Genomic DNA, 26,003 nt, shown 5'->3' with positions numbered 1-26,003 from the left:
AGAATTGGTGGAACGATGCTCTCTGGGATCCGGGCGGTGTGCAGTCGAGGTCCACCATGTCTCCAGATTTTAACCAGGGAATTACCTAAATGGAGGTTTAATCCACCTCCAGCCCCTCACCCTACCCCCCACATTTGGCTGTTTGGATTTTGTAAATCTCTTCTGTCTTGGTCCCCACCCCCATATATAAATGCGTATGTAATACATTTTTATTAGAAAAGATGATCATTATAGGAAATGTAGACATAACTGGATATAAAACTCACCCTAAGGGGTGCTTGAGCGGCTCAGTCAGTTGAACCTCAAACCATTATTTCTGCTCAGGTCGTGATCCCAGGGTCGTGGGATCAAGCCCTTCCTTGGGCTCTGAACTGAGAGTGGAGCCTGCTTGGGATTGTCTCTCACCCTCACACTCTGCCCCTCTCCCCCACTGGCACATGCCTGCATTCCATCTCTCTCTCTCTCTCTCTCTCTCTCTCTCTCTCTCTCTCTCTCTCTCTCAAAATAAATAAAACCCACCCTAAGTCTGCCCCCAAGAAGACAACATTTTCTATTATATATATATTTTTTACTTATGTGTATATGTAGTATATATTTTTTTTTTTTTAAGTTTATTTAGTTTTTGAGAGAGAGCGCGCGAGCAGGGCAGGGGCAGGGAGGGAGAGAGAAAGAATCCCAAGCTGGCTCTGCACTGTTAGCACTGAACCTGATGCAGGGCCCAATGGCACCAATGCTGAGATAATGACCCCAACTGAAATCAAGTAGGACTCTTAACTGACTGAGCCACCCAGGCGCCCATGTGTTACTTTCTTTTTTAAGCAGTTAAATTATACTGCACATACTGTTTTGTATTGCCTTCTTTCATTAAACAATAGACTTTGGGGCATCTGGGTGGCTCAGTGGTTAAGCATCCAGCTTCAGATCAGGTCATGATCTCCTGGTTCGTGGGTTCGAGTCCAGCGTCTGGCTCTGTGCTGGCAGCTTGGAGCCTGGAACTTGCTTCAGATTCTGTGTCTCCCTCTCTCTCTCTCTGTGCCTCCCCAGCTTATACTCGCTCACGCGCTCTCTCTCTCTCTCTCTCAAAAATAAATGAAACTTAAAAAAATAATAATTAAAAAGTAGATTTTAGATGTCTCAATGACATAGATTTTTCAACAGCATTGTCAAAGAGAATTGTATTGCTGAGTGTACTGCAATTCAGCAATTCACTGTTATGTTATGAGGTCTTAGCCTTTTTTGGTTTTTGTTTTATTTTTGTTTTCCAATCAACAAAGTTATGGGCATCTATTTTCTCTTCACCTTAGATTTCCAAAAGTGGAAATTCACTCTTAAGCCTTGGATTTGTCTTGTTAAATTGTACTTGTGAAAGATTAACAAATGAAAATTGCAATTGTTCTGAATTTTCCTTTTCTCTAGATTTTTGTCAACACTCATTATTATTATTTTATCAATTTTATAGATGAAAAATCTGCATTTTATGTTATTTTCATTTAACTCTTAGGGTGGGTCAATTATATATCTTTTGCAGTAAATGCCTGTTTATGTGTTACTTATTTTTACTTAACTGGGCAGCCTTAAAATACTTATTTGTAAGAATTTGTTTAACAGTAAGCATATTAGCCCCCAGTTAATGTTGCAGATTTCCTCATTTGTCTACTTGTTTTTTCTGACATAGGAAAAAAAACACTTTTTAATTTAATGTATTTAAATCCATCAGTAGTTTTCTTTATGGTTTTCTTTCTTTGGGGTATCAACTGAGAAGGCTTTCTGTTGCTTCAAAACCTTGGGAACTTTCCAGATGTAAACTCCCACTGGGGGGGGCAGCAAGGGAAGGAAGAGACAGGCCACTCTAGGGTAGTAGGTGGTACCTGGTTTTTGTTCGGTTTGTTTGTTTTATGGGAGAATCATAGGGCATTTGTCTCACAGTCATGAGATTGAGTCTCCGGTCAGGCTTGGGATTCTCTCTCTCTCTGTCTCTGTCTCTGTCTCTCTCTCTCTCAAAATATATAAATAAACCTATTTTTTTAAAAATGCTTATCTGGCTTTGTGCCTTTCCAAGGACTGTCTCTTTACAGCAATCCTTTTGATAGATATAGTATGTGGATGTAGTATTATCTCACTTCACAGGTGATAAAACTGAGGATCAGTGAGGTTAAGTAAGATGTACAAATTTGCACCGTTAGTAAGTAGAAGAGCTGGGCTAGAAAGTCAGCATGAACCCAGAACTTGTCTTTTCCCATTATTTCATTTTTCAGGCCAGAAACAGATATCTTTCCGTTTATATTTTATGCTCCTCAGTAAATTTTCATGTTTTTCCCCCCACATAGGAAATACACATTTTATTATTTTATTCTTGTTTTTTTCCATTATATTTCCCATTATTATTAGTCAAACCAATACCTGTACTAATACTGGATATTTATTTGAGATCTGACTGCATTTGTAAAGTGTTTTTGAGTACTTCTTTTATTAATATTCTTGTGTTTTTCAAATAGACAGACATAATTTGCCAACAATACTCCAATGGCGTATTTTCCAATATTTATACTACTTATTTGTTTTTAATATATTTTTGTGGTAGTTGGAACTACAGAATCAGCAATCAAGTAATTGAGTGCTGTTTGTTTCCCCTAAGTTTATGTTAATACTTATTATTTATTCGATAACTATTTACCCACTCTGGAATGGATAAAAGTGGACCCAGTCCTCATCAAGTTTGTATCCTGGTTTGAGAGTAAGGCATTTGACAACTATTGAGACTACTATTTCTTTCCATTTGATAAGTAGAGCGATCCATGAGAATGCATACAACAGAACCTGACCCGGTTGAACTTGGGAAGAGTGGGGGATTTTGGACAGAGGGAGTGGCAAAGAAACTTTCACCCCAAAAGAGTAGCCTTAGTGAAGACCCTGAAGATGGAAAGTCTGTGACATGCCTAAGAGATGAAGTAGGCTAGTGGGGCTTGTGATTGACAAGTAATGAACAGAGTGGCGTGACAAGTTGGAGGGGTGGGCTGGGGCCATGTAATTCATGATCTTATAGGCCATTTTTATTTAAAAAAAAAAATCCTTCTAGCTGCAGCATGCATCCTAGATTGAAGAGGGAAAATGCACGTTTATAAACCAGTTAGGAGACTATTGCCAAGGAATGATTTTTGGCTTAGACAGTAGAGATGGTGATGGAGTTTGAAATGCAGAAACATTTGGGAGGTACTTAGGAGGTTAAGTTGTTAGGATTCTGAGGGGTTATTGAACAGAGGGAAAGGGAGAGAGGAAAAGGAAGGTTTATTCCAAAAGTGTAGTTTGTGAACGTGGATTTACTGTGGTGCATGTTACCAAGATAAAGAATACAAGACACCCAAGTTTGGGGGTAAAATTATTCCACTTTGGGGAGCTTGAATTTGAGTGTCCAAAAGACTTCAAATTAAGCCCTTTTTTATTTTAATTCTTTAAAAAAAAATTTAAACATTTACTTTTGGGGCAGGAGGGGCAGAAACAGGGAGACAGAGGATCCAAAGCAGGCTCCACCTTGTGAGCACAGAGCCCAGTTTAAGGCTTGAACCCATGAACCATGAGATTATGATCTGAGCTAAAATCAAGAGCCACCCAGGCACCCCTTAAAATGTTTTCTACTGTTTATTTTTGAGAGAGAGCACCCATGACCTGAACCGAAGTTGGTTGCTCAACCGACTGAGCCACCCAGGTGCCTAAGCCTTCCAATAGAAATTGCGTCTGTAGGTCTGGACTGGATATAAATTTGGGGGAAAAGTTGTGAATATGGATGAAATTTCTTAAGCAGAGACTATGGATGAAGAGAGCAAATGGCCTGAATGGAATCCTGAGGGACTCCAATATTCAATATTTGAAAGCTCCGTAGAGGCAAATGAGTCATCAAAGGAAACCAAGGAAAGGAAGATTACGAGAAAAAGTCTGAAAGTATGGTATCAGTAACCTAGAGAGTATTTTATAGATACTGTCAGAAGTATTTGATATCTGATATAGAAGTATTTGATATAGATCAAATTTCTGCTCCTACCCCTTACTCCACTGGACTTGTTGAAGCAAATCCCAGACATCATATCTTTTTATCTGTACGTTCCGATGCGTGTCTCTATAAAGATATATTTAAAATGTTTATTTTTGAGAGCGAGAGCATGACCGGGGGTTAGGGGCCAGAGAGAGAGGGAAACACAGAATCCGAAACAGGCTCCAGGCTCTCAGCTGTCATCTCAGAGTCCAACTGGGGGTTCAAACTCATGAACCGTGAGATCATGACCTAAACCAAAGTCGGATGCTTAACCTACTGAGACACAAAGACACCCCTCTATTTTTAAGTTTTTGAGGAACCTGCATACTGTTTTCCAGAGGGCTACACCAGTTTATATTCCCATGAACAGTGCAAAAGGGTTCCCCTTTCTCCACATCCTGGCCAACATCTATTGTTGCCTGAGTTGTTAATTTTAGCCAATCTGGCCAGTGTGAGGTGGTACCTCATTGTGGTTTTGATTTGTATTTCCCTGACGATGAGTGATGTTGAGCATCTTTTTATCTGGATGTCTTCTTTGGGAAAGTGTCTATTCGTGTCCTCAGCCCATTTCTTCACCAGATTATTATGTTTTTTTGAGGGTTGAGTTTGATAAGTTCTTTATAGATTTTGGGTACTAACTTTATCTGATATGTCATTTGCAAATACCTTCTCCCATTCTGTCAGTTGTCTTTTAGCTTTGCTGATTGTTTACTTCGCTGTGCAGAAGTTTTATTTTGATGATGTCTCAATAGTTCATTTTTGCTTTTATTTCCCTTGCCTCTGGAGGGAAATACCTGGTAAGAAGTTGCTGCGGCTGAGGTCAAAGACATTGTTGCCTATTTTCTCCTCTAAGATTTTGATGGCTTCCTGTCTTACGTTTAGGTCTTTCATCCATTTTGAGTTTATTTTTGTGTATGCGGTAAGAAAGTGGTCCAGGTTCATTCTTCTGCATGTCACTGTCTGGTTTTCCCAGCACCACTTGCTGAAGACTGTCTTTATTCCATTGGATATTCTTTCCTGCTTTGTCAAAGATTAATTGGCCATATGTTTATGAGTCCATTTCTGGGTTCTCTGTTCTGTACCATTAACCTATGTGTCTGTTCTTGTGCCAGTACCATACTGTCTCGATGATTACAGCTCTGTAATAGAGCTTGAAGTCTGGAATTGTGAGGCCTCCAGCTTCCGTTTTCTTTTTCGGGATTGCTTTGGCTATTTGTGGTCTTTTCTGGCTCCATATAAATGTTAGGAGTGTTTTTTCCTGCTCTGTGAAGAATGCTGATGTTATTTTGTTGGGATTGCTTTGAATATGTAGATTGCTTTGGGTAGTATTGACATTTTAGCAATATTTGTTCTTACAATCCATGAGCATGGAATGTTTTCCCATTTTTTCATGACTTCTTCAATTTCTTTCATAAGCCTTCTATAGCTTTCAATGTATAAATTCTTCATCTCTTTGGTTAGTTTTATTCCTAGGTATTTTATGGCTTTTGATGCAATTGTAAATGGGATCGATTCCTTCATTTCTCTTCCTTCTACTTCGTTATTGATGTATAGAAATGCAACCTATTTCTGTACATTGATTTTATATCCTGTGACTTTGTTGAATTCATGGATCAGTTCTAGAAGTTTTTTGGCGGCGTCTTTGGGTTTTCCACATAGAGTATCATGTCATCTACAAAGAGTGAAAGTTTGACTTCCTCTTTTCCAATTTGGATGCCTTTTATTTCTTTGTGCTGATTGCTTAGGCTAGAACTTCCAACACTAGGTTGAATAACAGTGGTGAGAACGGAACATCCTTGTTTTCCTCACCTTAGGGAGAAAAGCTCTCAGTTTTTCTCCATGGAGGATGATGTTGGCAGTGGGTCTTTTGTATATGGTATAAATTTTATCTCAAGCCTTGTTTTTCCATTTTTTAAATTTATTTTTTAGGTAACCTTTACACCCAACACGGGGCTTGAGCTCACAATTCCAAGATCAAGAGTTGCATGCTTTGGGGCGCCTGGGTGGCTCAGTTGGTTGAGCTTCCTGTCTCTTGATTTTGGCTCAGGTCATGTGGGATTGAGCCCCACGTGAGGCTGAGGGCTAGACCTGGAGCCAGCTTAAGATTCTCTCTTTCCCTCTGCCCCTCTCCTCCTCCTCTCACACTCTGTCTCTCTAAGAAAAAGAAAAAGAAAAAAGAGTTGCATGCTCTACTGACTGAGCAAGCCAGGCACCCCTATCTTAAACCTTTTCATTTTATATTTGTATTTTTTTTCTTAGTTCCCAATGGCATTAACATAATTACATATTTGCTTTTTTAAATCAAATAGGAATTTGGATGAAAACTCATCCTTTTCAAGTAGAATTCTATGAGTTTTGACAAATGCACATAGTTGTAACCATTACCTCAATCAAGATACAGAATATTTTCATCACTTTCCAGAATTCCATGTATCTTTGTAATAATTATTTGATTTGATTTCACGATAATAGTACTGACACTATTATGCTATTATAATTACTGAAAATAGTTTAAGAATTTTTTAAGTGTTTTTGTCAGGTATATTCCATATAGATATATAGTCAAATAAATGTGCTCTAGAGTCCACTGAAATAATTCCTCTTTGTGTTACAAAGCCATCAACTTTGTTGATATACAGGTGTATTTGTTTCACTTTGCTTTTTTTAGGGACAGTTTCTAAATTTTTTTACTTTTGTGCTAAAATCCTGTGAAGTATTTGATTCTGAATTCCAGTCTACAGAATAAGCTATATTTAGAGAAGTCTGGAGCTCAGAGGAAGTGTCCCACGGAACTAGGAATCAGACGTCTCAGAGGAAGGTTCCTGCCTGGCTGCCACTGCTGGTACTCCTGAGGTGCACAATAAGGGTGACAGATTCTTGGAAAAAAGAAAAAGATGCAGAGTGAAACCAACTGCCCCTAAATGAATTGATGCTGCTGGAGCAAAGCAGTGCTGCTGGTTTGATGCTAACAGAACGGAGCAAGTCGCTTCTCATGTCAGTATCGTTCTAGTCCCCACTGTTGATGGAGTCTAACAGGAAGCCAGTTGAATAAAGGAGAAATAGTTTGTATAAAGGGGTGAATGTGTGGACATGAGATACAATAACTAGCAACATTGAAAAAGCAAAATCACTTAGTACAAGATCTGTACATTTCAAATTTTTATAGACTTCCAAAAACTGCACTTAACTTTTGATATGAAAGGGGGGGATTTAGAGAATATTACCTGGAGCATAACTTCTCAAGTTTTGTTTTTTTTTAACTTCTCAAAATTTAACAAGACCTGGGAATCATGTTAAAAATGCAAAATCTGGGGGTGCCTGGGTGGCTGAGTCGGTTCAGCTCATGATCTCACGGTTTGCGGGTTCAAGCCTCGCTTGGGGCTCAGTGCTGACTGAACTAGCTCCAAGCCTAGAGCCTGCTTCCATTCTGTGTCTCCCTCTCTCTCTCTCTTTCTGTCTCCCCTCCCCCCACTTGTGTTCTGTCTGTATCTCTCTCTCAAAAATAAATAAACATTAAAAAATGCAAAATCTGATTCAGTAGTCCTGAGGTGGATCTGACAGTTTGCATTTCTAATAAATGCCCAGGTGATGCTAATGACTGCATTTTAGAAGGTTTAACATTTTGCTATCTTTCCACAGCCACGACCATGTCATTCTTCTGCTACCATAGGAGAAAAATGCCCCGTTCGTGACTCACACCAGTTTCCTACCCACTAAATAGGGGACAAACCTAAACCCAGGACAGCGCGAAAGGAAGGATTTGGAGCACCGGTGCTCGGCTTGGCCTCTTATTGGGCATGGATGACGTCACTCGGCCAGGCGTGGCTCTAGTTGTGTCGTTTCCCAAGGCGGATGGTCAAGGACGCGGCGGAAGGCGGGAGCGGAAGTGAGGAGGCGGGGGGGCGGGGTGGGTGGCGGAAGGGGAGGGCCGGGGAAGTCGCTCCAGTGGGTCCTTTTCCGGCGCTGGGGGCCGGAAGTTGTGGCCCGGCGGTGTCAACCTGGGAGCTGCAGGCTGGGAGTGTGGCTGAGACCGCGACCATGGGCGGGAAGAACAAGCAGCGGACCAAGGGGAACCTGAGGGTGAGTGCGAAGTGGCCCGGCCGACCGGGAGGAGTTCTTCTCTCGAAGCGGCTGGCTCCACCACGCGCGCGGCCGGAGGGCTTGTGGAGCGCGGTTGTGGGGAGGCGTGTGTTTGCGTGTCGAGTGTGACCTCCCGGTTGTGTGTGCGTCCCCACGAGCGGGATGGGTTGCCCTCGAGGAGATTGGGGATTTGCGAGAGAAAAGATGGTCCATGCCAGAGCTGTCTCCGCCTGAGCACAGACCCCAACAGTTTCCATTAAGAAATTGTTCAGTGTCTGTCTCAACTGGAAGGTTACCTGGCCGGGGTAGCAGGGGTTCGGGTGGGGGGAGTGGCGTTAGGAACAAGGGAGTTGGGTAGGAAGCATTTAAAGTGAGCCTGGTGTGCGGGGCATCTCGATTCATGTCGCCCATTTGCTCAAAAACCTGGGGCTCCCCACATTCCTCGGGGTAAAGGCCAAATCCCCTACGATGGTATGTGGCCTGCCTTTGGCCCCTTCCTGTCTCTGGCACCATCTTCAACGTCCTCCTCCTCGCTCCCTCCATCCAGCCACACTGACCTCGTCACCGAGCCTTGACCTTGCCTGGCAGGCTCCCCAACGCTCTTTTGTTAGGTGGCTGCAAATATTGCCGGAGACACCCCATTGAGCTCTCTCATGATCGCCTGGTTTTAAATTGTAGCCCTCCTCCCACTCCCTGTGCTCCTTTCCTGCTTTATCTTAGTCCTTTGCACTTAGGACTTCTCACATACCGTGTAATTTACTGTCTCCCTTTATTTACTGTCTTGCTTCCCTGGGATGTAAGTATTATGAAGTCAGGTGTTTTCATGAAAGCTGTTGTTATTCTAGGAGCCTAGGACGAGGATTGGCATAGAGTAGACGCTAGCTAAATACTGTTTGAAGAATACCCACAAGTGGATTAAACCTACATGATTAGGGATGTCATAATGTATTTTTATGATACTAGGTTTGTTATGGCACAGTCCAATTTTATGGGAGTCCTTTTCCCTGTTTCTGATCAAATTCTAGTGATATCAGTACAACATTGTCTTAGATCTGTCATTTAGTCTTTTTGGCAGATAGTACCAACAATAATAGTGACTTGCCTTGTGCGGGTACTGCGTTAAACACTTGCATTCTCATTGGATTTTAATTTTTTTATTTAAATAATTTTCTTGTTTTATTTTTTAAGTATTCCAAATATGAGGGAAGGTTGCAAAAATATTAGAGTGACAAGCTATATGTTCTTTACCTAGAATCACCAGTTGTTAATATTTGGTGACACTTGTTTTCTCTCTCTAAATATATGTGTTTTGCTGAACCATATGAGAACTAGTTGCATACATCATGACACTTAGCTCCTAAGTACTTCAGCAGGTATATTCTAAACAAATGCCATTCTTCTACATAACCTTGAGCAATTACAACATGCGGAAAATTTAACTTCAGTAAAATACTATTATCTAATAACATAGAACACTATTTAGATTTCTGTAGTCATCTCAATAATGTTCTCTATAACTTGTTATCAGATATAGCATTTTTTTTTTCAACTTTTTTTTTTTTTTTATTTTTTTTATTTTTGGGACAGAGAGAGACAGAGCATGAACGGGGGAGGGGCAGAGAGAGAGGGAGACACAGAATCGGAAGCAGGCTCCAGGCTCTGAGCCATCAGCCCAGAGCCCGACGCGGGGCTCGAACTCACGGACCGCGAGATCGTGACCTGGCTGAAGTCGGACGCTTAACCGACTGCGCCACCCAGGCGCCCCCAGATATAGCATTTTAAAAAACACTGAAGGTCCAATCAAGGATGGAGTGATTCCATTCAGTTATTGTTTAGTTCTAGGTAGTTTTCCCATGTTTTTTTTTTTCCTTCTGCTGCTTCTGTTTTGAGGGTAGTTCTTCTATAACACGGACAGTCTGGAAAAGTCTAGGCCACTTGTTTTACTTAATTTAGAATTGTCTAATTGTTCCTTTGATTAGATTCAGGTTAAACAGTTTTTGATAGGAATGCTTCATAGGTGATGTAGCATCATCAGTGGATCGGGTGCACGTGATGCTTGCGTGTCTTATTAGTGATGTTATTTAATCACTTGGTTAATGTGATGTCCATTATAAAAGTATCTTTTTCTACTGGCTATTAGCAAATAACACTGGGAGTGGTATTTTGAGACTGAGAATAACCTGTTCTCTCATAAACTTTCACTTAATTGTTTTAGCATCCTTTGTTGATTTCTTGCTGCAATCAATTTTAATGGTTTAAAAACTATGTTTAATTTTGACAGTAACCCAAGTAACAGCTTAGTTGCTATTTTTTTTTCTTCATTTTAAAGATAATGGTTCGGAGGCTTAGAGAAATTAATTTACCTATGTTCATTAGCCAGGAAGTTGCATAGTTGAGGTTTGAACCTCAGAGTGGCAGTCTTTCATTCAACAGAAGACTTTGAGTACTGAATGCCATGTGTTCAAAGATGATAGACAGATGTTTCTTATTCTTGAACTGTAAGTCTGATGAGAGACCTATAAGTAAGCAAATGATTATAATATATTAAAGAACTATGATACAGGTGTGAGTAGAAAGAAAACAGTGGAACAGAAAAAGAATGGTACTTGACCTGCGGGAGACAAAGGTTGAAAACAAGAGTGTGTTTTGAAAGATGAATGAGAGTTTGTCAGGCAATGGAAAGAAAGAAAAGGCTTTCAGGCAAAGAGAAGAGATTGCACAGATATCAGATTGTGAAGGGCATAACCTATTCAGAGAACTGTGAATTCACTTTGGGACTGGAACATCAGTGGTGGCAGCAAAATTGGGAGAGGAGGGGAGGACCTGTGACAAGGGAAGAAAAGAGTGTTGGGAGATACGCCGTGGAGGCCAGATGCTGAAAGATCTTGTAAATCTTCCAGAGTTTGGCCTTGAAACTGTAGAGTCAGGATTGCCACCTCAGATACCTCTAGAAGACAGGCACAAAGGAGTGAAGTAGGGGCGTGCCTGGGTGGCTTAGTCAGTTAAGCGTCCAGCCCAACTCTTGGTTCTGGCTCAGGTCACGATCTCACTGACGGTTGTGAGATGGTGAGATGGAGCCCTGCGTCTGGCTCTCTGCTGACAGCGTGGAGCCTACTTGGAATTTTCTCTCTCTTCCTCTCTGCCCCTCCCCTGCTCATGTGCGCTTCTCTCTCTCTCTCTCTCTCTCTCTCTCTCTCTCTCTCTCTCTCTCTCTCTCTCTCAGTAAATAAAAAAAAAAAAAATGAAGCGCATGTAGTATAAGGAATAAAATCAAGGTTCTTAATTTTTGAACTGTGGGTATAAGCATTTAATATACAGTAGAGGAAGTAATAAGAAACAGTAACTATTTTAAGCTCAAAGTAAACATTGAATAAAAAGACACAATTAGCCTATTTTAAAAATAATTTGTTACTTTACCATCGGAAATTGGAAATCTCATACCTTTCTTCACCCAGTTACCTCTAGCAGCTCTGGTATTTCAGGTCAGTTCAGAATTTAGCCTTGACTCCTTCAGCTTTTAGCATTAACTAGTTTTTTATACTAGTTCATTATTCTGTTTTATAATAAAACTTTACAAATGGTATTATAGATAAAATTCTGATGTCCCAGTGTCATCATACTTAGTTTTCAACATTGTATTATAATTCACTAACTTCCTTTGTAGCTCTTTATTCATGTACCAATATTGAGAAAGGTGAACTGAATAATGTTAGTTCATTTTAATAAAGTTCCAAAATAGAGAACTTTTTTTGAAATTAGTCTTAAATGCTACTATTTTGAAAAAAAATGTAATTCATGTTATCATTTTCATTTCTGGTCATTCAGTTTAGAAAGTAGCCGAGATTATTCCTTGAAAAATGAGTTTCCCAAACACACTTTTGCTAGGTATGAGCAAATTGAATCACCTTTCAGCCATTCTTTTAGAGAGGTCAGGAACAGATGAATACGTGGGTTGTAACGTCATGCTAGACATTGAACTGAGGCATTTTTCTATTAGCTAACAATAGATATGTTAGTTTCTTTAGCAGCTTAAATGTTTTCTTTATCGCAATCAATCTATTAACTTTTTGTACTAGGAAGCTACTATATTGTGTATCGATTTAACAAACCACAGGCTTTGGTTCAAAGGAATGTATCATATATCCTGACCATTGTATTGATTTTATGTCCATAGTAATATAATTTGTGACCATTATAGCTCAAAGAAGTTAGAGTAACTTTGGGTATGTAGAAATGAGTGTGTCTGCCCTCAAGGAACTCCTAGTCTTAGAAATAGCTATCATTAGATTGGTCCCATGGTGATTGTTTAATAAATGTTTGTTGAATGGATGAAAAGATATAATTCATTTATGAATCAATTTTATATCATTACATAGTACACATTTGTGTGTGTATATACTCTTTATACAAATTTGGAAATTAATTTTATAAATTAGTATTTATTCTTACTGTATGTGATGCATTCTGAGTTTTAACATTTTATTCTATTTTTTTGAAATGCTGTCTTGACCCATTAAGTTAATATCATGAGCCACTAATGGATTGTATCCAGTTTAATAAACATTTTTCTGATGTTTAGCAAACCAGAAAATGGTTCCTAGGATAATTATTAATAGATTCTTAGTGATGGGAACATTGCAGTAGATGAAATCTTAGGCTAGGAAATAAAAAGTTCTTGGGGCTCCTGGGTCACTCAGTTAAGCTTTCGCCTCTTGATTTCAGCTCAGGTCGTGATCTCTTGATTCACGAGATCAAGCCCCATATTGGGCTCTGCACTGTCAGCATAGAGCCTGCCTGGGATTCTCTCTTTTTCTGTGCCCCTCCCCTAGTCGTGTGTGTGTGTGTGTGTACACGTGTACACTCATGCTCTCTCTCAAAATAAATAAATTTTAAAAAACATTTAAAAAGAGAGGCTTTATTTAAAAAAAACTAGCAAACAAAACTTCTCAAATAAAAGCTTGTTCCTCTCTGGGAATTGTGAAGGATAAGAACTCAAAGTTAAATTTTGAACTCTTCCTAGACTCTAAATCTCCCCCCGCCCCCCACTTTCTTATCAGCCTTCAAACAGTGGCCGAGCTGCAGAACTCCTTGCCAAAGAACAGGGAACAGTGCCTGGATTTATTGGTTTTGGAACGTCACAGAATGACCTCGGCTATGTTCCTGCTATTCAGGGAGCTGAAGAAATTGACAGTCTTGTAGATTCTGATTTCCGAATGGTGCTGCGGAAACTTTCTAAGAAAGATGTCACAACAAAGTTAAAAGTAAGTTTTATGTTGTTTTTTATAAAAATGATCAAGAAAATTCTTTTGTTAGAACAACATGTCAATTGGTATATTTTATGTAAAGCAAAATGAGCAATCATTTATCACTAATAAGTTCTTTTACAATTGTCCTTTTTTCTGACACATAGACTTAAGCTTAGTTTACCATTTATCTTCTGGATTACAAATTTGTTTGTTGTTCTGCACTTATTTGAACCATTTTGGAATTCTGGCTGTGCAGTTCTTCCCATTAGAGAATGGGAAATTTGACCTTATAATATTAAATTGAGTTTTTTGTTTGTGTATATCTTATTTTTTAAAAAAATTGAGAAGCTTCTATCATAGTATGCTGTGAAGGAACCCTTCAAATTAGTCCCATATGGCACAAACAGAAGCAGTGCATTCTCCCGTTACATACTAAGTTTCTAGCACAGAAAATATCTAATGAATAGCCAATATTATGGCAGTTGATTCTTAGTAATGTTGCTAATTTACTTTCAGGCCATGCAGGAATTTGGAACCATGTGTACAGAGAGAGACACAGAAGTCGTAAAAGGAGTTCTTCCATACTGGCCAAGAATTTTCTGCAAAATTTCACTTGTAAGTATTAAAAACTTACACTAGTTTATTTCATTGTACAGTTTTTGATTGAAGTCTTGAGAACTGTTACATGTACATGATTCATTTTTGGTGAGGAGTATAAAATGTTATGTCAGTACTATGCAATTTGGATCATGTTAAGTTGTATAAAGTGTATTTGAAGTCTGGGTTTTCAAAACTTATGTGATTACTAGAGGATTACCTAGATACTTTCTAGTTATAGTAAATTCTGACAGTTTAACTTCATTGTATATTTGCTGGAAGAGAATGAGAGTGAATTGCTTAATATTGAAGGCCTAACCTTGAATAGTCTATCTTGAATAGTTTTTATCATTGCGAGAAGGGGAAAAGGAAAGATTAATCAATTTTTTTCACATAATAATTAATTTTATAAATTTTTTTTTTCAACGTTTTTAATTTATTTTTGGGACAGAGAGAGACAGAGCATGAACGGGGGAGGGGCAGAGAGAGAGGGAGACACAGAATCGGAAACAGGCTCCAGGCTCCGAGCCATCAGCCCAGAGCCTGACGCGGGGCTCGAACTCACGGACCGCGAGATCGTGACCTGGCTGAAGTCGGACGCTCAACCGACTGCGCCACCCAGGCGCCCCAATAATTAATTTTAGTTTAGCTCTGCACATAGGTGAATTCTTACTAATGGGTCATCATAGCATATCTGGAAATGTCTGTATATGTTTTTATGGGTTAGAGCTATTTTAAGCCATATTATATTTTCAATAGGATCACGATCGCCGGGTTCGAGAAGCCACGCAGCAGGCTTTTGAAAAGCTTATCCTTAAAGTAAAGAAGCACTTGGCTCCTTATTTAAAAAGTTTAATGGGCTATTGGTTAATGGCTCAGTGTGATACTTACACGCCAGCTGCATCTGCAGCAAAAGATGCCTTTGAAGCAGCTTTCCCTCCAAGCAAGCAACCTGAAGCCATAGCATTTTGTAAGGATGAAATTACAAGTGTAAGTTCTTGGAGTGATTCTGTATTTTTGTCCTCAAGTATTTAAGGGATATAGGCATATTATAACAACGGCTCTTTCGCCTGGCATTATAAAGGAACGAGTAAGTGAAGTATTTTTAATGGAAGTTTGCCTTTCAAAAATGGTGTTTAACAAAATTGACCATTTTTGATTTTTAACATAATTAGCATTTTGGATGGGATCTTTCTAAGTTATTTACATTTTTCATCTTTAATTTATAAATCCTAGTCATACTACCTAAAAATTTAGGTACATACTTTATGATACATAATCTGAAAAAAGAGTACATCTAAAAAAAAATCTAAATTTAAATCCTAAAAATAAATGTAAATGAAAATAGATCTATACCCTAAAAAATAAATCTAAATTTATTTTTCCCCATATTTCCATATCAATACAAGTATACAGATATACTTCATTCTTTCTGTTGGTTTTCTGAAATTCCTTTGTATGGATGTACAACAGTTTATTTAACTCCTTTTATATTAAACATTTGGGTTTTCCCTGTTTTTTATTATAACAAATACTGCGTCAGAGAACATTTTTGAATAGATATTTTCATACCCTGTCGGAGTGATAGTAGAATTTCTAGTAACCATATATGTTGGGTCAAAGGATGAGAACATTTAAAAATATTTTTATATTGATAAATTGTCCTTCAAAAGGCCATATACATTTATATTGTCATTAACAGATATGAAAGTTTCTCCAACACTTGGCCAGGGTTCTTGCAACACTTTTGCAAGACTGATATCAGCCATAACTTTTGTGGCTTTCGGTTTGTATCTTATACTGTCCTTCATTTCTTCTCCCTTTATCTGCTATTCCTAATATATGGGTCGGAAAAACCAGACAACTGAGTTCATTAGTATTCTCTCAAGAAATAAAAGTAGACGTACTATGAATGATGGGGAAATTGAGGATTTTAAAAAATTCATGCTGGCATTCATTCCTTTATTTAGTACTTCTGTGTTTCCATAGCACCCTGTGTCTTTTTTAAACACCATCCCTCATTTCAGTTAGTCAGCCTCTCTGTGGCTTCCCATTATGCTTACATGTCCAGATTTCTTACCCTGGCCTATAGGGCTCTGCATGGTCTGGTCCCGGCTTACCTATCTGATCTTTTCACCTAACTTTTCCCCTGCACACACACACATGTGCATTCTAGTTCCCCATTTAAGTTCTTGGTTCTTCCATTTTTCATCTTTCAAGTTTACCAAGTTTGTTTTTCTAGGGAGAGGGTTTATAGCTTTAATCATATTCTCAAAGGGAGTTCTCAACCCAAGAATCATTGGTATATTTGAAATATCAAGTGATAAGTGTTGTGAGAGTGAAGTGTCATGAGTTTGGACACTAAGAGTTTAAGAAAATGGATTTTGAGACAACCAATTCGGCTATTCATAGTTTTTTGTTTGGTTGGTTTTTTGTTTCTTGGCTTTGTTATGGATGGATAACTGATCATTGAATATGTGGATTAGTTCCTGCATTATTTTTCCGTTAGTTGGTTATGTCACAGTTCCTTACAGATATTGGGCTTGAACTTTCCTAAGTTCAAAATCAGTTTTTTAGAGAGGGGTTAGGCCATTGAGACCAAAATGTCAGATTTACAGGCATTATGTCATACTGTCTATAAGAACATGGGCTCTGGGTCTCTGTCACATTCTGTCATTAGTTGTGCATGACCTTGGGTAAGTTTCTGTGCCTCTATTTCTTTATTAAAGTAGAAATTAACTTGTACTTCATTGAGCAGTTGTGAGGATTAATTTAGTTAATGGATGAAATGTGCTCAAAGCAATACCTGGCATATGGAAAAGTTCAGTAAATGTTAGCTATTATAGTTGCTGATAAAAGCGATACTAGAATAGTGAGTTCTCTAGTACTGCATGCTGGATGTAGGCAGACTTACCCACTTTGAGTGGAACCTTAGACTTTCCTCCATGAGGAACAGAGCACAATGTGTGTTCTCCCTTATGCGCAGGGAGATGCTCAAAAAGAGAGGAGAGGAAAACAGCCTGAATTTCTCTTTCAAACTTACTAATCGGGAATTCTACCTCATTGCTGTGTATAGGAGGAATGGAGAGACAAGAGACCAGGAGTATTTAGGGGAAGATTCTTGATGGGTACTGGAAATGTTCAGAAGTACCCTCTCTTTCTTACCCCAGTCAACCTTAGGGATTCATAGGGAAAGAAAAATAGGTAAAATTCAAACCTTTTAGTTTTGCTGCTTAATTTTGCTAATTTTGCAGGGAAGGGGTAAGAGCTTTTAAGTAAGACAAGGTTTATGCTCTAACTGTTCACCATTGACAGTTCAATAAAATCTCAAGGCTCATGGGATTTTTCCTCCTGTGTAGGTGCTACAGGATCATCTTATAAAAGAAACACCTGATACACTCAGTGATCCACAGTAAGTTGTGTTATATCTATGTAACTCACGTTAAGGATGGGCTTCGCTCATCCGTAACAAGATGGTAATTTCAATGTGACATTTTTAAAAAAGGGATTCTTAAAGTAGAGATGAAAATACTTACTATAATGCTATATGCCAGGTGCTATTTTAAGTGTTTTTACTTGCAGTTATCTTGCTATTTAACTTGAATTATCTGGGCATTACACATTTGGTTCTTTAAAAAGAGATGTTTTTATATTTTTCCCACATTTACCTTTTGATTGTCCTAGCAGGAATCATTTTAAGGTCCGGTTGAACTAGTGGAAGAACTCTGAATAGTTCTGTTGAGAGTGGTAAAATCACCCATTTACTTTTGCGTACTAGTCAAACTATTAGGAGTCCCTAATGGCAAGTAATCCTAGATGCACTGATATCCATTCCCTAGACTCATCCTATTACTTGCTACTGAGAACAGTATATTGCCCACTTTTTTCAAGCCACAGCTTTTCATCTACTTTCCCCTTGTATTAGTTGAAAAATATGTGATTCAAATTTTGTGTTTGTATTTTAAGGGAGGAGGGTTGGCACAGGACGAATAGAATGCAGAAATAAAAATAAAGCAACTTTGGTAGATATTTAATGATAAAACATTTAAAATAGAAGTGCCAAGTATGTAGTTTGGCTTATGCTCAATTCTTATATATGTTTATTTTCTTTTCACATCAAGAACGGTTCCAGAGGAAGAAAGAGAAGCTAAATTCCATCGGGTTGTAACTTGTTCCTTATTGGCATTAAAAAAATTGCTTTGCCTCTTACCTGATAATGAGCTTGATTCTCTGGAGGAAAAATTTAAGTCTCTTTTATCACAGAATAAGTTTTGGAAATATGGAAAACACAGTATACCTCAGGTATCTTAATCTTTTATTGTAAACATCTGTGACTCCTTTTTTCCACCCTTATCTTGTTAGTTTATGTTTGTGTTTTATGCTTATTGTTTATGTTTAAAACTCTGCAAACCCATCTTTGTGGTTGGAATTGCCTCTTTTACTGCAATGTTATTGTATTTTTACTTTTTTATTTAGTTATTTAGACTTCAGAGTTGTATTATCACACTGTTCTGTTCATGGTACTTTAAAATTGTTGGTGTGCATGAAGGTCTTCTAATTTCATGCATTTTTTTTTCTCTTATGTCTCTGTCTCCTTCTCCATCCTCCGCTAGCTAACCATTCTAAATCTGCTTAGTGTATGTCCTTTTGTATGTATAGTTGATTCTTCTTATTCATGGTAATTAGCTTATATGAAGAACCCATGAATATTGATTAAGTGAATACTGCAGCATTACTCTTAGGGGAAATATAGGATTGGGTGCCTGTGAGTCTCTGGTCACAACATTTTTGTCAGTTGGTCAATAAGAAACCTTGTTTTATGTGTGTCTCTGTAAAGACATCTTATTAATAGATATTGTTGATTCATTAACATTGACAAAGACAACAGCACTAGAAGTCATGCCTGAATGAAGCTTCTGTAACACTTTCCCTATTGGGTACATCACCGCCTTTTGGAATGTATTTTTTACCTGTGCTTTTTAAGAACTAAGTACTTTTTAACTTTATTTTTTTTAAGTTTATTTATTTGGGTGGGGTGAGGAAAGAGAGAGAGAGAGAGAGAGAGAGAGAGACTGAGAATCCCTAGTAGGCTCCATGCTGTCAGCACCGAGCCTGATGCAGGACTTCATCTGCTGAACTGTGAGATTATGACCTAAGCCAAAATCAAGAGTTGGATACTTAACTGTCTGAGCCACCCAGGTGCCCCAAGTTCTCAGTACTTTTTTAAAAGTACAAAAATACTTTAAATCTATCATGTCCTTATATGAGTATTTGATCAGGCCTTCTAAATACTATGTAGGATTAAGAAATTCGCAATCTTCTGTTTTACCTCTGCATTCCCTCAGTGATAGATGCACTGATTGCCTTCAACTCCCTGCTGTCAGACAGTGCAGCAGTGAACATCTTCATTCATGCGCCTTCAAATCTGCAAGGATTTCTTTTTCTGAAATTCTCTTAGCTTTTGAATTGCTGAGTCAAAGAGGATATGCATACTTAATTTTCTGAGTGGTGCCAGATTGCTCTCTTGAATGGCTGCCTTACTCTACACTCAACCATCATTGCCTGATGAGCCCTGTGTATCCTTATATCCTAGCCAGGACTAGAATCCTTAGTTCCCTAATTTTTATCAGTCTAATAGGGTTTCAAATTTTTTTTTTTTTTCCATTACTCTGCTAACTAGTGACTTTTAGGATCTTTCTGTAAGCTTTTTGAATTTTGGTGTTTTTTCTATAAACTACTTGTTTATGTCTTTCTCCCCTTTCTTTTGAAGTTTTCTTTTTTTGTTTTACTAGAGTTCTTTGTGTATCCTAAATATTTGTCCTTTTGTTGTTTTTAGGAATTGCAAATAATCTCCCACTTTGTTACCTTTCCTGTGTCCTCTTTAGAAAGACATTGTAATTTTCATGTAATCAAAATCACTGCTTTTGCCATATGAAGGCCTTTCCTACTTTTAAGCCAGAAAAACATTCTTGTATTTTTAATAGTTACATCTTTTTTTAATACCTTTACTTTTCATGTGAAGTCTTTGTTTTCTTAATACATTTTTTTTAAGGTTTATTGATTTTGAGAGAGAGAGAGAGAGAATGCAAGCAGGGAAGGGGCAGAGAGAGAGGGAGTCACAGGATCTGAAGCAGGCTTCAGTCTCTGAACTGTCAGCACAGAGCCCAACGCGGGGCTCAAACCCACAAAACACGAGATCATGACCTGAGCCGAAGTTGGACGCTCAACTGACCGAGCCGCCCAGGCACCCCTGAAGTCTTTAATCCATCAATAAATCTGCCTTTTTTTATACAGCATTAAGTAGATACCTAGTCACCTTTCTCTTCATGTGTAGTGAGTCAGTATTCCTAAAAATCACCTAGTGAGCTATTCATTCTTTCCCTATTGATTTGTGGTCCTGCCAGTATGGTACATTAAATTTCCATATGTTCATAAGTTTGTCTCTAAACTCTGCCTTCTGGTCCATTGGTCTTTGTTTCTTCTTATGCCAGTACCAGAAGTTTGTATCCATTCCATTTTAATATCACATGTTAACGTGACATGATGTATCCTGATAACTGCTCAGGTGAATCACTTTTTTTGTCTTCATCTTCAAGATTGACCAAATTGTTTTAGAACTTCATTCTTCTGGGCATCTGGCTGCCTCAATTCGTAGAATATGTGACTTTATTCTTCCCTATAAATTACAGTAAATTTATTGAATTCCTCAAAAAAATGAATGATTTGGGGAAGCTTGCTCTCTTTATAAAGTTATTGAGCCTGATGTTACGATGAACCTGTCGTATCCCAGTGTATTCAGGTATATAAAAAATATCCTAGAATAATTTTTAAACCAACTTTATTGAGGTATAATTTACTCACAACAAAATGTAACCATTTTAGGCATAGAGTTTAACAAGTTTTGACCAATGTATTTACCCATGTACATGTACATACTCATGTAACCACTACAATCAAGATACTAAACATTTTTATCACCCAAAAATGGGTTCTTTGAGTCATCCTTCCCCTTACTGTAGGCAACCAGTGACCTGCTTTCTGTTGCTACCGACATACAGGTGTTCATATAAATGGAGCCAAACATATTCTGTCTCTGGCTTCTTTTGCTCACTATAATGTTTTTAAGATTTATTCATTGTTGCATGTATCAGCAGTCCATTCCTTTTTATTGTTTAGTCTCTGTTATGGACATGGATTTTCATTTTTCTTGGGCAAGGGGAGGAAATTGATGGTTCATAGAGTACATATATGTTAAATTTGTAAGAAGGTGTCAAATTATTTACCAAAGTGGTTGTGTACTTTTGTTAGCAGTGTATGAGATTGATTTTGTATCAATTGTTTTCATTTAGGTCATCTTCATGGGTGTGGGATTCAGGGATCAGCAAACGATATATATAGCTTATGGGTCAAAATGTGGCACACCTGTTTTTGTAAATAGTTTTTTGTATTGTCTGTGGCTACTTTCATGCTAATAAAGCAAGCTAAATAGTTGGAAGAGAGACCATATGGCTTACAAAGCCTAAACTATTTTACTGTTTGGCTCTTTAAAGAAAATGTTTACTGACCTGTGGGGTAGAGATTTTTCATTGTGATTTTAATTTGCATTTCCCTGATGGCTGATGATGTTGGACATATTTTAACGTGCTTCTTGGCCATTTGTATATCTTTTTGAGGTGTCCAAGTCTTTTGCTCACTTTTGAATTTAATATGTTTTTATTTCTAAAGGTTCTACTTGGTTTTTTGTATTTTCTATTTCTTCGATGAATTTTCCTGTTGTTTTTTTTTTAAAGACTTTTTTAAGAGCAGTTTTAGGTTCATAGCACAATTGAAGATGCAGATTTCCCATATATGCCCTCCCATCCCTTCCCCTCCCAGATGCCTAGCCTCCCCCATTATAAGCATCCCCTACCAGAATGCTACATTTGTAACAATTGATAAACCTACATTTTTTTAAGCAAGCTGTATGCCCAGTGTGGCGCTGGAACTCACAACCCGGACAAAAGTCACATGCTCTACAGACTGAAGCCAACCAGGCACCCCTGAACCTACATTGATAAATGATGAAGTCCAGAGTCCATAGTTTATTTACATTAAGGTTGATTCTTGGTGTTGTACATTCTATTTCTTATTTATTTATTTTTATTCATTGTTCTCTTTTCCTTTACCTCACGGAGTGTAGTTTTAATAGCTGTGTTAGAGTTCATGTCTGATAATAACATCTGTTCTTCTTGGGATTGATCTCAGTTACTGTCTTAGGAAATGGGATCACGTTTTCCTGACTTCATATTTCAGTAATTTTAGATTATATCCTGTTCATAGACACTTGGCCTGTACTCTGAAAGTTATGTTTTAGAGACTGGATTGTTTTATATTGCTCCCAAGGGTGTTGATATTTTTGTGTTGGTAGACCGTTAACTTGGATAGACTCTAACTGCAAACTGTCATGCCTGCTGCGGACAGCATCTCAGATCTCAGCTTAGTTCTTTCCGCCTTAGCTTCGAACTGCTTTCACTTTACCCTGTGCATGGTTCAAGAGTCAACTATAGTTGTTTTAGACCATAAACACAGAAATGTGGGGGTTCCCTTCGCTCCCTCCTAGAGTTCCTGCCACTCTCTTGCCGCGTTGGTTACCCTGGGCTCTTCTTTCTGGTTCTTCCAGTTCCTCCAACGAGGCTTTTTATTGGAGTTGTAGCTGTCCCTGTGCCTCTGCGGTGGTGACCGAAACCACCTTCCAGGCACAGCTGCACAGAATGCAAGCTCTGTTTGTGTGGATTGCTTACTCCATATTTTGATTTCCCATATTCTGATTTGTCTTCAGTTGTTTCTTGCGTTTTATTCCCAGAACCTATGGTTGTTCTTGGTAAGAAGATCAGTGTATCAGTCTTTTTACTCAATATTCTTTTGCTCACTTACCTATTTATTTATTTCTTTTGCCCATTTTAAAATTGAGTTTTTGGTTTTTATTTTTGAGTTATGAATGTGCTTTACTTATTGTGGATATAAGTATTTTGTCAGATAAAGAATCATGAATGTTTTCTTTTAGTCTGTGGCTTAACTTTTCATTTTGTTAATGGTTTTTAGAGAGTAGGTTTTTAATCTTTATGAAGTCCGGTTTGTCAATTTTTTATGGTTCTTGCTTTTGATTTCTTACCTTTAATCTTTGCTTACCTCAAGTTTGCAAAGATTTTCTCTACTCTAGAAGTTTTATAGTTTAGGTTCATTTAGAATTAATTTTTGTGAATGATGTAGTGGTAAGAGTCAAACTAATTTTTTTTTCATAGAAGTATCCCATTTGTTGAAAGATTGTCTTTTCCTTACTCTGGCGCCTTTGTCAAAATTCAGTTGACCTTATATCTTGGATTTAAATTTTAGACTCTCTATTCTGTTCCATTTATTTATATGTTTATCCTTACACCAATACCATATTCTCTTAGTTATTATTTTTTTATAATAAGTCTAGAAACCATCCAACTTTGTTCTTCTTCCAAAATTTTTAGGCTGTGTTAGGCCCTTTTCATCTCAGAGTAATATTTTTATAATATGTTCCATCCTGAACGTGTTTATGGTTTTGTTGCTATTGTGACAGTCACATGTTTTTTAATTACATTTTTTTGTTTCTACTGGTAGATGTATACTATGCTTTCGTATGTAAATTGCATATTCAGCAACTCTCCCAAACTCTTGTTCTGATAGTGTTTACATCTTTTTGAATATTTTTTATAGCCTGTTATTTTGCTCTGATTATAGCTACATGTTTGAGTTACTTTCCAATTCTTTTTATTTTTTCCTTATCTGTGTGTGAATTAGGTCCTCCACTACCATGTTGAGGGAGGTGGTGATAGCTGGCATCCTTTTCTTGTTCCTGACTTTAATGGAAATAGTTGTAAACTCTTATGTTTTGATTATGATGCTTGCTGTAGATATCATAAAGTTTAAGATTGCTTTTCTATTTTTAGTTTGCTGAGTATTTTTGTCATAAAATAATGATGAAGTTTTCTTGATTGCCTTTCTCATATGTTTAAATGATCATATTATTTTCCAGCCTAGTCATGCTATATGTTTATCTTTTTAAATACACTGCTAACATCATTTGGTAATATTTTATATAAAATATGCAGAAATAAAGTACTTTGTGGGGTTAAATATATGTGTATGTGTATTTTTTTTAATCCCAGAAAACATTATTATTGTATTCTCAATCTTCATTTAGATTTGTCTTCATATTTGTTGCTTTATTTGCTCATTATTCTTTTTTCCATCTCTTACCTTCCCTCTGGAATCATCTACTTTCAATACAGAAGTCGTCTTTGAATTTCTTTTTGTGTTGGTCTGCTGATGATGGTCTTTTTTTCTCTATCAGAAGATGTTTTTATTTCACTCTCTTTTTTTTTTTTTTTAAGATTTTATTATTTTTTTTAAGTAATCTCTACATGCATCGTGGGGCTCAAACTACAACCCCGAGATCAAGGGTCTCATGCTCTGCTGACTTAGGCAGCCAGGCATTCCTTCACTCTCATTCTTGAAATAGACTTTTACTGGGTACAGGATTGAATATTGGCAGTTAATTTATTTTTGAAGCTATTCCACTGTATTTTGATTTACATTGTTGTCGCTGAAGTCATCTTTCAGTCTTACTGTCCTTCCTTTGAAGGTAGTTTGTCTTTTTCTTCTGCTACTTTTATGGTTTACTCTTTATTCTTGTGGGAGTTTTGTTGTTGTTGTGTTGTTTTGTTTTGTTTTGTTTTTTGCAGTTGCACCATTCTGTGTCTTAGTGTGGATTTCTTTTTATGTATCTTGCTTGGGATTTGTTGGAGTTCCTGAATTTGTAGAATGGTGTATTTCACTGGCTCTACAAAATGCTCAGCTATTAACCTTTTCAGATATTTCCTTTGCTTCGTTCTCTCTTCTCTCCCTTTGGGATTCTGTTTAAATATATGTTAAACCTTCTTTACCTTGTCTCTTACATTATCCTTGGTGTTTTTTATCTTTTTTTGTCTTTCTGTGCTTCTTGGTGGATAATTTCTTTTGTACTTTCAGTTCACTTTCTCTGCTCTTAAACTGAAAATTGAATTTTAATCTATCATCTGTCTTTCTGCCTATTTTTAGGAATAGGAATTGTGCTTCGTACTTTTTCACATCTGTGCTTTTTCTAAGATCCTTTTCCTTTCAGATTTCTATAAACTTATATTTCTTTATTTTATTTTATTTTTTTAATATTTATTTATTTTTGAGACAGAGAGAGACAGAGCATGAACAGGGGAGGGGCAGAGAGAGAGGGAGACACAGAATCTGAAACGGGCTCCAGGCTCTGAGCTGTCAGCACAGAGCCCGACACGGGGCTCGAACTCGCGGACCGTGAGATCATGACCTGAGCTGAAGTCGGCCGCTTAACCGACTGAGCCACCCAGGCGCCCCAACTTGTATTTCTTTAAATATAATAAGAACTGTTGGTAAGGAATTTGTAACTGATAAACCTAAGATTTAAAGTCTCAGATCTCTGTGTCATCTTTTGTTTCTGCTGATAGTGACTCATGGTTTCTTAGTTTTTCTTTGGCTGTATTTAACTTGGTGTGGCCTAGTATATTAATAGGAATAATATGAGGCCCAGGTGAACGCCTTGGCCATTAGAGAGGATTTGTATTTGCTTCAGCCAGAGAAATCAAAAGTTGAATTCTTTCTGCCTTCACTTTTATGTGGTAATTCCTAATGTCCTTTCAGCCATTTGATACCCTACGGAAGATTTAAAGATATTTTTTCTAGCCCTTTTAGTTTTACTAATGGGAGGGTTAGTATGCATAACCTAACAGCTATTAAATTAAAAATCTTATCATAGCTCTACTAGGCTTTAATTTAATCCAGCTTTTCATTTTTTGTTTTAGATCCGCTCAGCTTATTTTGAGTTAGTTTCTGCTTTGTGCCAGCGTATTCCACAGTTGATGAAAGATGAAGCATCCAAAGTGAGCCCATCTGTTCTACTTAGCATTGATGACAGTGACCCCATTGTATGCCCGGCTCTCTGGGAAGCTGTACTTTATACACTTACAACTATTGAG

General features: G+C 37.7%; 1 protein-coding gene across 2 annotated transcripts in view; it reads left to right on the top strand.

Annotated features, from left to right (window-relative positions):
• The first annotated feature begins 7,948 nt into the window (after nucleotides 1-7,948).
• Nucleotides 7,949-26,003, top strand: part of LTN1 (listerin E3 ubiquitin protein ligase 1) — a 62,334-nt gene continuing 44,279 nt past the window's right edge. For both annotated transcript variants that reach the window (XM_058731816.1, XM_058731817.1), the window contains exons 1-7: nucleotides 7,949-8,107; nucleotides 13,165-13,368; nucleotides 13,870-13,968; nucleotides 14,710-14,940; nucleotides 17,310-17,362; nucleotides 18,072-18,252; nucleotides 25,830-26,003. In XM_058731816.1, coding sequence (XP_058587799.1) covers nucleotides 8,066-8,107; nucleotides 13,165-13,368; nucleotides 13,870-13,968; nucleotides 14,710-14,940; nucleotides 17,310-17,362; nucleotides 18,072-18,252; nucleotides 25,830-26,003 — 984 coding nt within the window. In that variant the 5' untranslated portion in view covers nucleotides 7,949-8,065. The remainder of the gene's footprint in view (nucleotides 8,108-13,164; nucleotides 13,369-13,869; nucleotides 13,969-14,709; nucleotides 14,941-17,309; nucleotides 17,363-18,071; nucleotides 18,253-25,829) is intronic.

The sequence above is a fragment of the Neofelis nebulosa genome, chromosome 5 (assembly GCF_028018385.1).
Source record: "Neofelis nebulosa isolate mNeoNeb1 chromosome 5, mNeoNeb1.pri, whole genome shotgun sequence".
Lineage (NCBI taxonomy): Eukaryota > Metazoa > Chordata > Mammalia > Carnivora > Felidae > Neofelis > Neofelis nebulosa.
This window is presented reverse-complemented; position numbering and strand designations above follow the sequence as displayed.